At 38.6% G+C, this 13,745-nt stretch overlaps 2 protein-coding genes and 1 pseudogene across 6 annotated transcripts in view; 2 read left to right on the top strand and 1 right to left on the bottom strand.

Moving 5' to 3' along the window:
- The window catches only part of LOC144634579 (uncharacterized), a 108,324-nt pseudogene extending 103,664 nt beyond the window's left edge, over nt 1-4,660 (top strand). The window contains exons 2-3 of the transcript XR_013567217.1: nt 1,226-1,875; nt 3,613-4,660. The product of XR_013567217.1 is annotated as an uncharacterized LOC144634579 (transcript). The remainder of the gene's footprint in view (nt 1-1,225; nt 1,876-3,612) is intronic.
- LOC144634582 (uncharacterized) overlaps nt 1-13,745 on the top strand; it is a 121,728-nt gene that overhangs the window by 48,893 nt on the left and 59,090 nt on the right. The gene's annotated exons all lie outside the window — the stretch shown is intronic.
- LOC144634536 (pecanex-like protein 1) overlaps nt 6,682-13,745 on the bottom strand; it is a 110,752-nt gene continuing 103,688 nt past the window's right edge. Inside the window, exons 33-34 of one of the 2 annotated variants that reach the window (XM_078493516.1) lie at nt 7,424-7,502; nt 6,682-7,098 (exon numbers count right to left, since the gene is read on the bottom strand). In XM_078493516.1, the coding sequence (XP_078349642.1) occupies nt 6,697-7,098; nt 7,424-7,502 (481 nt within the window). In that variant the 3' untranslated portion in view covers nt 6,682-6,696. The remainder of the gene's footprint in view (nt 7,099-7,423; nt 7,503-13,745) is intronic. The other variant, XM_078493517.1, reaches the window with a different exon arrangement.

Here is a 13,745-nt window from a genome sequence, read left to right as displayed (position 1 = left end):
AACGACGAGAGACCCCGCCTACCTGTGCAAATCATCCCAGGAAACAGTGAATGCCCCAGGATCAGCATCACCGAACCTCAGCGTTTCGGAGGAGAATGGGATCCTGTAGCAAGTTACACCGAGTTGGGCTGAACTATCACTTCGCCCGGGTAAAGAAATTGACACCACCAGTATGCTCCTCACACAAACGTCGAGACTTGTCTATGAAGAACTTTGTAAGCTTGACGTACTCGGGTTGGAAGACTCACCTTCAGGGGATCAGGGTGTGGTCTGCGATGAGTGGAGGAGGAGGAGCGAAGAAGGGTGGTACGAAACAGGTCTCCCGTGGAAGGAAAATCATCCCCTTTTGCCAAACAACAAGGAAAGAAGCCTGTGCAGACTTTTCACCCGCAGCTTTTGCCTGCTAGCCGGACCCATGGGTAAAAACAGGACCGATTGCAGTCCAATCGTGTCAGTGGCAAAGTCATAGCTGTTATGGCTGAAAAGGGACACCACTCTTATTTCAACTAAGAACAGTCAAGACATTTTTTCACATACGCAATAAAACACATTTACACTGGGATGCCCGCCGGTTGTAATTCCCCGTCTCATTTATATACCCCTTGACCGGTAACGAAAAAAAATCCTCGGTTTGAGACTCCGGACATAAGCTCTCTCTCCTTTCAGCTGTTCATCAACAAAACATTGTCACTGAGTACCCCAATAAGAAATAACCAATAAATAAGTTTGCAAGAGGAGTGCGGTAAAGAAAATGTGTCAAAGTGTTTGTCTTACAATATAGACCTCGTTGATATCTTATAGGTCTTTTGTTGTCATCTTATTCCCAAACGGCGTTTTACAGTATTCTTATAAGCTTTGACCGGATACAAGTTTCTTAAAACCAATACGGAAGTAAGTTCCTCAAACCAATAGGCTTATACACGAAGTTTATGAGCCTTGAAACAATTGGTTGCTATTTATCACGGATGTTTTCAACTTTCAAGTGTTGCATTTGTGTTTTAAGCATAAAAGTGAGAAAAAATACATTAGAAGCTTTGAATTTAGGTTTTGTGTTTTTTTTAACTGCAGATAACATTTACACTAAAAACTCTCTAAAAAACTGTTTGATTTTTTGCGAAAGAAATAAAGGTTAAAAAACTTGGAAAACTGAAAAACTTCTTAAAAATCGTTTTTACATTGAGTATATGAATGAATATAGATTTTTTTTAAACTTTTTTTTTTTCAGGCGACCAAAGAGGTGCAAACCGTAGACCTTGCCAAGATCAAGAATTTCATATTACTTCATAAAAGCCATGCCTTGTAATCTTGCTGGTTCTGCAATTGCACAAGGACCAAATGTTGGTCGAATTGACCGCTGGTCACAGTGGAGGCCAACTTCTATTGAGCCAAAGTGGTTACTTCTCTCGGGTGCTTCTAATCCTCCAAAAGATGTGCAAATCTCTAACAGAAGACCCAGAGATAATCCTGGAGTCATAGGCGGTGAATTTCTTTCAGGTGTTACTCATGATTTGGCCAACATGGAAGCTGCTGTGGGATACAAGTTGTACAACACTGTTAAGGATCTTTACCTAACCAAGTCCAGAGCTCTTGAACATATCAGCAGCGTTTTTGATACATGCAAACGTGAAGAGGTTAAACCAATGTTGTACTACACGGGACATGGAGAAATTGGTACCGGAAACTGGTGCTTTCATGATGGGACAATCAGTATTCAAGAAATTGTTGAAATGCGTCCTGAAGGAGTTTACTACCCAATGATCTTCAGCGATGCTTGCTACAGTGGCCACTGGGCAAATTTCTGCTATAAAAAGAACATTGCAGGTTTCCGTTGCCTTGCAGCTTGCCCAGAGTATTCTACAGCTGTTGATACCATAGGTGTGTATATTTTTAGTAACTTGAAAAGTCTGTAAGTTAGAAGATCTCCAAATCCATTTTATTCTATCCCTTTAATAGTTCGGACCTGATATTTGAGATTAGTATATACCACACAAGTGAATAGTGTCGGTTAATGTGGTGGATATTTACGGAGCAGCGAAGCGGCTCAGTAAATATCGACCACTATTCACCTCCACTTCGGTGAATAATTGTTAACTATTATGGGATTGCGTTTAGCTAAAAAGAAAGGACAATAATTAAAGCGTGCAAAAAGAGTTTGTATTGATTTGGAATTCAATTAAAAATTACCTTTGTTTTAGGCTCGTATGTTTTATACAGGGGTTACACAGCGTGTTTGGTTGATGACCTGACTCGAGAGCCTCTCGAGTAGTTAGTCTCGAGATGAAAGCTGAAGCTTGCCCAAGTAGACCATACAATCTGAACTGAAAAGAAAAAGGGATTTGAAAATCTTCCGCCCGATGGAATTTTTATTTATTCCAGTAATACTCAGCCTCGCTTATTTCATTTTATTATTTTCAGGCTCTCAAGTTGGGGCCTTGGCGTGCTCTGGGAGAGAAACCCCCCCCCCCCCCCCCCCCGCCCTCATTTCTCTTGCAGCCTGCAGCCCAAAATAGACATTTGTGTTTATATTTCATGATGCAACTATAAAACCTACATCGATAAGCACAAACAAGCGCAAACCAAAATTAGTGATTTAGTGACGCTCTTGATAATCAGTGCATGTGTCACGCAGAAACCAACATTTCTAACAATTTCGTTAAAATAATTTCTAGTTTCTCTTTTTTGCTTGTTATTCTGTTCAAAATGAAAACAATATTTGATGGACTATAATTAACAATTATAATAAGTGAAGGTGAGATGAATAGTGGTGGATATCAAGTCGCGAACCACACAAGATGAATAACTAGCAGTCCAAAACATTACTTTTGGTACCAAAAGCGACAGGAGAAGCCATTTTTCCTCATCGGCTGCTCGGAGGTGAGTAGTACTTTACTAATCACCTCCAAGTTAATCAAATGAATCAGAGTGCGCGAAAAGTACTATTCACATGTGTGGTTTATACTAATGCAGGATATCCTAAGGCCAAGTATCCAATCAAAATGCAAGTAAAGCATTTTTAACTAGTTTAATACTGCTAAGTTAAGCTACCCTCAACTACAGCTTTCTTATCTGAAATGTTAAAAATTATCACATTTACCCTAGATCTATGGCCTAATCAACCGAAGTCTATAAGATCAAGTGTAAATCTCGTATCACGACACGCGCGATCAGATTTGCGAGTAGGATATTCCTAAACCACACGTGGAGAAAGATGTATCCAACGATTATCGATTCATGATGTAGCTAAAGTCATCAGCCAAAAATACCATGCAGGCTTTCCGAACTATCCTCTTCACCTTCTCACAATTCATTAACATGACGCTTTATTCATAAAGGAAATTAACTACTTCGGCTTCGCCTTAGCATCTTTCCGCCATGTATTGCTTCGGCCAAAGTAAGGGAAGCGCGTGCCCGAGTTAAAATGCCCACACAAATGACGAATACAAAACTACTCGACCAAGTGCGCGACTTCAAAGGAACATTTGGGAAAAAGCGATTAAATTCAATAAACATGGACTCGAACCAGAAACACCGCAGCAGCCCCCGCGTTTACAAGAAGTAAGTCTTTAGCCTGAGTTATTCATTCATCTTATTAATTTTTTTAATACTTCATAGGCGAAGGTGGGGATTTGACTTTGTTCATGACTGGAAAGAAACCACGCCCAAGCACTGAACCTATGTACAGTGGAGGAAACATTAGCGACTATCCTATTACCGGTGGATATGACGCAGTTGAATATACTAATTTTATAAGCAGCTTTATAAGAAACTCTCAAAATATTTTGGTCTCTCAAAGTATGTGCAATGGATACTTTAGTGGATGTTTTGCACCGTCAAAAATATACAATCCAAGACCTTCTCTTTCCTGGGTGATTCGAAACGACTATGACTCTTTCCTCGAGTTGGTCAGAGAAAAGTGGAAATGGATAATGGAAAGTCATACAGCATATACTCTCTTGCGTGCGATGAGAATTTAGGATTTGGAGTGTTCTTCATGGAGAATTATGGCTCAAATCAAACAATTGTAAGAAACGTATATGATATAAAGAGGATTTGGGAAGATGGTTTTAAGATCACTGCATGTGCTGCCCGGGGTTCAACATTTTATGTTATTATGACACAGGACACAGAGGAATACAAAGGGAAAATACAGGTATGTTTTACCTGTGTTACATGGGCGGAGGCTCAAAATGAAATACAGAAGAAGTATAAAGAAGGAAAAGCCATAACAGGAATATGTTACTCAACTGGACTGGAGCAGTATTTTGTTGTAATGACAGAATCGTCAGAGCGCCAGACTTACAAATGGTTTGGTGATGGATCTACCGCAAACAACTGGGTTGATGAGCAATATCACGTGGGATATCATCCTAGTGTCATCTTCAAGGATCCAACGGATAATAAAATTCTAGTCGTGATGACTTCGGATAAAAATAGATCAGGCTATACATCCCGAATTAATTATAAGCTTAAGTAGGCTTGAAACACTTTCAAAGTAGACATATTTGCAATACAACTTGATATGAATTCACTCTTCTCAGAATACTTCTCCCACAAAATTTTAAACGCCCAGTTGTAAGAAAAAAGTTTGACTCGACTATGCAAAAAAGGAAAACAACTGTCTGAAAAAGCTGATAGGCGAGACCTCAATGCCCTCTTATGATTCGCAAACATTTATGTCGTAATTTGTACGGTGGTCAGCCCGCTTCTAAATTTGCCTTTTTCCATTTTCAGCATATAGTGCTTTAGCGGTACGCTGTCTCTTTTTTAGGTCAGAAGAAATTCTGAAATTGTTCTTTAAACGAAAACTTCGCAGTTAAACTCTCACATCTGTTTGAGGTGTAACACAGAATTAACTTGCACTCTTGGTCGGCTTCAGTGACTTTTTCCTCAAAAAAGGAAACCTTTTCTTCCCGATACCCACAGCGATCAGAATTCCGTTAGACTCAGTCATAAAGCGAAGAAAAAATGTTTCGGGGGTTTTACTCCAGTGAAAGGGAAGACTACAACTATGGTTTTCCCGGAGCAATCGTGCTTCTTATATTTTCACTCTCCGCCTACCAAAGGCACTTTTAAAAACAAGTTTGTAATACTTATTCTGAAAGTGATGCAAGGCTGAGGAATTGACTAAAGAAGTATAATAATTCTGTGCGCAATATTTTGCTCAGCAACACTATCCCTCAACCAGGTGCAGAGGAAATAGCGACTAGAAACGGTTGGATTAAAATAACATACCGTTAGCGTTTGCTCAGTCTAGCCTTTTAATGTAAGTTAATTTTTTTTACATCATTTTTAGGCGTTACCGGTTTCTACTGATGACCCATCTTTGCTCTAGTTTTCGCACGTTGTTTTAATTTCACGATTCGACTTGGTTGCAAAGAAAATGAGCGTGACAGGTACAAATACACAATGGTTAGTTCGTTTTTGGTCAACAAAGTACTGAGTAAAAACATGTTGACCTGTTTACATTTATTCAGCTTTGTTCAATTGATGTTAATCGATATTTACAGTTTAAATTTATCTAAGCTAAATTAACGTTACACGTTGCATTACAATTAGTGTTTACTGAGTATTACGTTTCCAGCTTCAGTCTTCTTTAAGCTTGCTTGTTAAGTATTTTAATAGTTGCGAAGACCTTCATAACAATCTCAATTAAAAAAGTCGAGATAGTTTTGACAGAAGCGCTATAAAGCCGTTCACACTGGACAGCCAGTACGGATACTTTTTAAGGCATTGGTGTTTTTTTTACACAACTAGAGGAGAACTATTGTAATAACAAGTAGAGCAGAACAACTGTAAGGTAACGAGACAAAAGAATTGACTTGTATTTTGTTACGTGAAGAAACTGAGTTGATTTAATATGAATTTTTAACTTCTTATCAGTATTTACTAACTTACTGTAATTTTTATCGAAAGTTCTGCAGTATTCAAATGTGCTACTAAGCTGTAATTAACCATGACCCAAAATACAAATTCTCTTAACTAGCCTCCACAATTTTCTTATAACATTACTTGGGAGAATTGTCTTGATGATCACTGCCTATATTCTCATAAGCCGCACGCATGACTTGTATTGGTATTTAAAAGAGAAGTCAGCTGTTGATCACTGATTGTTAGGGCTCACACTTGACTGAACTTGTTTTCCTATCGAGACGGTTTAGATTTACACTTCTATTCCAGCGTCCATGACCCCTGCTTCAGCTATAGGCACAAACTTGTAATCGATCTTAAATAAAACAATCGGCCGATTAGCCTGCAGAACAGGCGGTTTATTTTGCGGGTCGAAGCGCGAAGTGCTATCGGCCGATCCACATGGCTCCTCCTAGCAGGGTCCCTGTGGCACGGTGTCCAGCGATGAACCACAGTCCCTTCCACACCCTCAACTGGGTTCCAGTCCTTCCAGTAAGATCTTCCACCTCGTTCCCTCATGAGTTCCGAAGGCCACTGAACATCAATTCTTCGCCCCAAGTTAATACCATTATAAACTTGTCCGCGGTCAATAATTCGTACACGCTGGGTCAAGCCCTCTGCCGCCGCAGCTCCAGGGCTCTGGAGCTGAGGTGCAGGGTGCTGAGCTTAGCTCACTGATAATGTGCTAGGTCTCTTGGAGCCCGAGCTTGCAGTAGATCTTTGACTCATTCGCAAACCCGGTTGGCCTCTTTTGAAGGAGGAACTTGGGGTTGACCTACGGGTGCTTATTTAAATGGGGCCCTCGCGAAACCTCGTACAGCTCTCCGCAAAACTTGGCCCAAAAGAAACGTCCGGCACTGTGCCATCCGGGAGATCTCCTCCACTTTGACAAGTGGCACCACAGCGCATGCGTATGCGGTGCCACAAACGGCCGAGACAACCAGCAATGCCATTGAAACTTAAAGGACCGCCAACAACTCTAGCGAGTTGCGTATTTGAGTCTGCATAGGATGTTGTGAGTGGTGACACGTATATAGGATATCCTATAGGCTGGTCGCACGAAGAGTTAATAATGTTTCGTAGCGCCTGCTTAGCGTTTTGAATTGAGCCACGCTCCGGGTTCCGGTTCCTAAGAAAGATCAGTTCTTGAAGCTGTCCTCCCCATAATCCACGAACACACTCGCGATTGACCTAGAAACCAAGCAAAATAGAATCAGTATTCAAGCCTTGTCAAAGGCATAGAACGATTCAACAGTTATGAGGCTGAGCAAACTATTGTGATTTGCTTGTCAGTTGTTGCACCTGATTGTGTGCCGATGCTGAAAGGAGACGCAATTTAACAATTAATCTGCGACACACTGACAAATAACGATACATTGTAATAGCTAAATATAATAATGGTTGAATTAATAAACCATGATAGTCAACTGATAGTCAAAGATAGGATGCACCCGAGAAAGCAAGTTTTGTTCATCGCATACCAATTCTTACGCAAGTAAACTATTTCAGTACTAACTTTTATAACCCTGAAACTCAGGTATCTTTTGTTGAGCATGTTGATCTTGTACTCGTCTGTGCCATCATCAAACACGTGTCTGAAATATATAACACAACAAAAACAATAGAGCAGAATAAGGATTCCCCTCATTGTATCCTACGTTATCCTTTCGGAACATTTTCGCACGCTAAGCAGTTTTAAGTCCCTATATCGAGTACAGGCAGTGTGGTTTGTTTACTGTTGAAACATGAGTATAGATATTTAGGCAACTCGATCGGTTGAGATTTTGTTTTACTAATACAGATTTTAAAGTCATTTTTTACCTTTATAATTCAATACAATCTAAAAAGATTGTTAATTGAGTTATGAGTGCTATGTTTTTTTGCAATTTCGAGATGTATAAGACGTTCTCTAGCGAGTTTGCCTTGTCAACTACAGTGGACAGCAGTAAAACACTGATTTTCACAGTAACTGTCAATTTTCTGGTTCGCGGACCGGTTATAGGACGATCAAAAAGAATATGAACAATACCTCACTTCGAAAAGACTGATAATGGGCCGAGAATATCGCGAGCGCTTATGGCTTTATTTGGAGGAAACAAACAAATATGTTAAATATGGCGGAACGGAAGGCTAGGATGAACGCAGAGTGCTTTAGTAATTTCAGACCTAATTACAGTCAAACTGGATGTTCTTTGCCGTGCAACTCTGCAGTGTTCGGTAGAATGCTCCTATAATTGTTGACAGTTTTCTGGAGTAACTTGCAACTTCGAGTCAAATTTGTTCGACAAATTCGCCAGGACAAGATCAGGTTTTTAATTGCCTTGTTTTAACTGAGAAGGGAAAATAAACAAAGGGTGGAAGATAGACAAAGGACAAAAATAAAATAATAATGACTTACGGTTGATTTTTTTTTTTATGGTTGGTTCTCATATAATCGCCCTGATCGTTTCAATCACCTCTGTCACTTCAATAAGTTTTCTTGCGATCGGACGATTATATGGGAACATCACACAGACGATCGCTAACGTCTGCGGCGATTGGGGCGATCACGTTCGCTTGGATCGCCCGTGTTCTATCATTCTAGATTCTCTTTCCCTTCTTCGCAGTAAAACAGCAATAACTGAGAAGATGGGAGGCCACTAGTTTTGCTCTTTCATTGAAGGCTGCTATTGTGTTGGATCTAGGGTAAAAATGATTGATTTTCGTAGGTCTTCGCTCATACCATACCAGGCGATCGGGAGGATAATAAATAAGAAACCCCTGATCGCTTCCAATCGCTTCTATCGCCTACGATCGTCTCAGTTTTTGCAAACCATCGATGCGATAGAAACGATTGGGGTGATCATATGAGAACCAGGCTTTATGAGCAGACTGCGAGAAACCGATAGACCATAGGGAAATAACTTTCTCCCTCTTCGACACAGAAGGGATATTGTTTCAGTTTAGGGCATCCCCAAAAAATGTTTTGTTTCACATCGCCCGATCGACCCAATTTTTTCGAAAAAGAAAGCAAAAGAAAAAGAACTCTGTGATTCATTTCTTGTTTCCTTTTTTTGGGTGCTTCCCAAAATTATGTTTTGAATTGTGACGTCAATTGTACACATCTTACTGACACCGAGCTCTGGGGGCCATGAGAAAAGCAATTTAACATTTCATGGGGAGGGCCGCTTAAACGAAAAATAAAAACCCAAATCAAAACTAAACCGGAAATTGAATCTAATTTGAAGTTGAATCTAATTTGCAAAGTACTCGAGCTAACTTTCAATCAATATTAGAGCTTTTCGTCAAAAATTGCAAAGTTACGCGGAAGAGAACATCCGGTTCGACTGTAACTATTAGTCGAAAGAAGTTAGCAAACAGACCAGAAGGCAGTCCCCTACAGTTGTATGTCTTAAACGTCCGGCTATATGGCAAAATGATTGTGCAAGTTCAGGTATAGGCCCATCCGGAATCCTTTCAAAGGGGACCCCTTGTGGTCCCGTGGGAGGAGGTAGGTAGCAATTAAGCTTTAAGGCGAAATTTGCTGCATCCTTTGAGTTAGGCTGAGTTAAATTTTGCATAGTGGGATAGTATTTGAAGAGTTAATTTTGCAATAAAGCTTAAATGTTTCCCACCCATCCCCTGGGTCCAAAAGGGTGTCCCTACTAAAAGAATTCTGGATAGGCCAATATCTGAAATTGATCAACTCATCGCATATTAACACTGTGCCAAATTTGGTGCTTCTAAGCCAAAGGATGAAGTAGATTTCGCGGTTAATCTTAAAACAATATATAAAAATATATATATATAATAAATAAATTATAAATATTTTAAAATGGTATCACGCTTTTTTAAAGTGAGCTATGCCCTCACTCGGCCCCACTCTCCACGCTTATGTCTTTAAGGTATTCAAAAGAGATTTTTTAAGTATCTCGAACAGAAACACCAAGTGATTCAGAAAAAAACTTTAAACTTTTTGTTAACGAGGTATGCAAAAGGGTACTGTGTTAGTCGTCTTCACACCCGAACCCCCAACCCAACCCACCCCCGAGAAGCCGACGAAGGCAAGAAGGTCAGTAATTCATATGCGTAAGCCTGGTTTTCACTAGCGACGCAAGCACAAGCGCAAGGATAACAGGTCTTTTTTCACCGTGAAAATGGCTTCGACGCAAAGGAAAAGCACAAGCGCATTGCATTTTGATGCTTGTGCTTGTGCTTGCGGCAAGCACAAGCACAAGGGTCAAAATTTGTCCTTTTTGCGTGATTGCGCTTGTGCTTGCGTCGCTAGTGAAAACCAGGCTTTAGTCATTCGTTTGAGAGTAGGGCCAGGGCTGTAGCATTACCCCGGATCAGTGAAATTCTACCGGGAAAAACTTTAATTTTAGAAGGTATTTGCAGAATTGTTTTCGAGGGCGATTTAGACGAGACAGAAAAGCAGTCGTAATTTTTTTTTCTTCAAGAAGACAGGATAACTTACCACTCGATTTTTTCTTTTAGTTCATTGTTAAATCCCGCGTTTAATTTGCAAGTATCAAATACTGAAAGATATATAATTCAAATTTTAAAAGAATTTTGTGAATGTGGTTAATGGTACCTAATATTGTCATAACTCTTACTACAATGTGTTCTAGATCCAATAAGTTTTTCGTTTACTTTGTATAGATTGCTTTTCTGAATGTTATAAGGTAAAATACAAAACGTCGTTTTTCGTGTCTGGGATATTAGAAGTTGGTACAAATTTTATTTACGCCTTTAGTTGTAAAAATCAGTTGTTAAAGTCTTTTTGTTTTCACTTGGGAATTAAACAGGAACGCAATACTAAGTTATTTTTAAAATTTGGGCGTGTTTAAGCTCTTTTGTGATAGTTTAACCGCAGAAATGTGCTTTATCATCACTTATAATAGAACACAATAGCCGTATTATGCGTCACTGATCAGTTTGTTAATTGACACTGTTTCATTTCGCATCATTGAGAGTAAGTGAATATAGCAAAAGGATATTGCAAAGAAAGAGATCAACTTTGAAGGTAGGGATATAATACTAGATAAAAGTTTCATCTTACTTTTCTAAGTATGATGATGAAGCTCGGAAGTATAAAGACCAATATCGGCTACGCGACTCCATCAAAACTTTGTCAACAAAGTGCTCAATCTAATTGTTAACATGTATTAAAAATCGCAAAAGTCATTACGGAATAAATTTTGCCTTGGAAAAAAAATCCAGGAAAATAAATTAAAAACACACTCATCATTTAACTTTGCCAAAATACACATCATACATTGTTCAAACAAGTTGATAGTTGTTCGCTCACATTATAAATGAATTAACTATCATATGAGATAAGATCAAATGATATTAACACATCCACACTAAACAATGGCTCTGTTATGTCTTCCTGTTTTCTGATACCAAAACATATAAGCAACTTTACTATTAATGCAATTAAACAAAATGTATACTGCGGCCTACTATTTCTGGAATGTTTTGTCAGATGCAAGTAAAGAATCTTGTCGCGAAGGAAAAATAACAAATGTAGAGCATAAGACAGTTTATAAGAAGTAAGCGAATGTTAGGGATATCGCAATCGCAACAATAATGGAAAAGTGTTGTTGCAAGGCTACTTCAGAGAAATCACACTGATATGATCAATTTCTTAACAAGGGCTAATGCTCCTGTGCTATAAGACCTTACAACCAGACATCCACCTTATGTAAAGAGGAGCTCGACAATTCATTTTCTGCTGAACCAATATCGGCTACGAGACTCAATCAAAACTTTGTAAACAAAATGCTCAAGCTTAGTTAACATAACTGCAACGGTCCCAAGGACATTGCGAAATAATATCATCCTCGGCTATCAAATAATTGAATCAAACTTGTCTAAGCACCTATCGCCAGAATAAAACAAAGAAAGAAAATAATTTTTACTCGGTTCGTGATCCTTTCTAAAGCGATGTTATATACGGTTGTGTAATGTTATGATTTTTTAAAGAATCACTTCAACCCTCTGTGTGCGCTTTTCGTTCAACTACATTGTTAGTTGCGTCCTTGACTAAAACAAGTCTAAATTTGTCTTTCTGGATATGCATCTTTCTGCACAGCGAGCTTACCTTTGTCGACAATATTTTTTTAAAGTTTAACTGGGTGGAATGTCAAGTTATGTTCGCAAAAATACTTATCATGAACGATATATCGAACATTTTCACGATTTTTCGAAACAACTGTTGCTCGGCGCTCGCCAACATTTATAGCTCTTGTTTAAAACTGTCAGATAAGCAAAGATCAGATGATATTAACATACCCACATTGAACAATGGCTCTGCTATGTCTTCCTGTTTTCTGATATACCGGCCACAATAATTGTTTCCATAACGTATAAGCAACTATACCAATGTGTACTTTAAGTAAATAAACAAATTCCATAAAACTTCGATTCCATCATTAAATACAGTTTATTGGCAAATCTACTAAAAATGTGAAATGTTGTTAGGCTTCTCTCGGCTTATATTCCGTTAGGAGACTGATTTTATAAACGATCTAGCTATTTGTCTGAAGTTTCAGCTGTCTTCTCGGCCCAAATGTTCCTGTGTTATAACCAGGCATCCACCGAATATGAAGAGGAACTCGAACAGGACAGTTATTTCGCCGAACCAATATTTTGTCAACAAAGTACTCAAGCGCATTGTTAAAATAGCAGCAGCGGTCATTGAGAGATGTTGATATGCTTGCAAATGAATTTGTCATCAAAATATTGAACCAAACTCGTCTAAGTACTTTTTACCAGTGTAAAACAGCGAACGAGAATAAGTTTTGCTCGGTTTGTAATCATTTCGAAAGCAATGTGATGTACGCTTGCGTAATATTCTGATGTTCTAAAAGGTTTAGCGGAAAGAAACAGTGAGTTTTCTAATGCGTTTTCGTTTTTTTTTTCTGGGTTTATTTAGTTAGTACAAATGTTTTGAAATGATTTTTAAAATCTCTTGTTCTAACTCGGGAAACAGGAATACAATACTAAGTTATCTTTACAATTTGAGCGTTTTTAAGTTCTTTTGTGATAGTTTTACCGCAGAAATGTAATACATTCTGACAATAGCCATATGATACGTCACTAATCACTTAATAAATTGACATATCCTGTTTCATTTCGCATCTTTGAGAGTGTGTGTAGCAAGAAGTCTAATTGCAAAGAATCGAAAAATATCAGCATTAAAAAGGTAGTGCTTTAATTTTAGATAATGATAGTTTCAATCGTACTTTTCTTAGTATGAATGAAGTTCGGAAACACACGGACCAATATCGGCTAGGAGATTCCTTCAAAACTTTGTCAACAAAGTGTTCAAGCTCATTGTTAACATAACCGCAACAGTAATTTCAAAACAGGACATTAAGTATAATCATGCTTCCAAATGACTTGGTCATCAAAATATTGAAGCAAACTTGGAACCTAATATCTTCGTAGCTCTTAGTATCAATTTATAAGTTCTGGATTTCATTACATTAGTGTACACTTTGTATAGGTGGCGTTCCCGGTGTGTTAAGTTAAAATACAAAACGTTGATTTTTTTGTGTCTGGGTTTCTTTAATTATTGCAAATTTGCCTTAAGTCTTCAGTTGTCTTTTGAGATGATTTTTAAAATCTCCTGTTCTAAAAAGCGAAACAGGAACACAACACTCAAAATTTAGGCGTGTTCAAGCTCTTTTGTGAGAGTAACCACAGCAATGTGCTAAATCATCACTTATGATACAATAGCCGTACGTCACCAGTTTATAAATTGACATATCCTGTTTCATCTAGCATCACTGAGAGTGAGTGCAGCGTCAAGGCTCATTGTAAGGAGAGAGATCAATTTTGAAGGTAAG

The sequence above is a fragment of the Oculina patagonica genome, chromosome 13 (genome assembly GCF_052425735.1).
Source record: "Oculina patagonica isolate OP01 chromosome 13, crgOcupat, whole genome shotgun sequence".
NCBI classification, from domain to species: Eukaryota; Metazoa; Cnidaria; class Anthozoa; order Scleractinia; family Oculinidae; genus Oculina; species Oculina patagonica.
The sequence above is the reverse complement of the archived record's forward strand: the minus strand, read 5'-3'. Positions and strand labels throughout refer to the sequence as shown.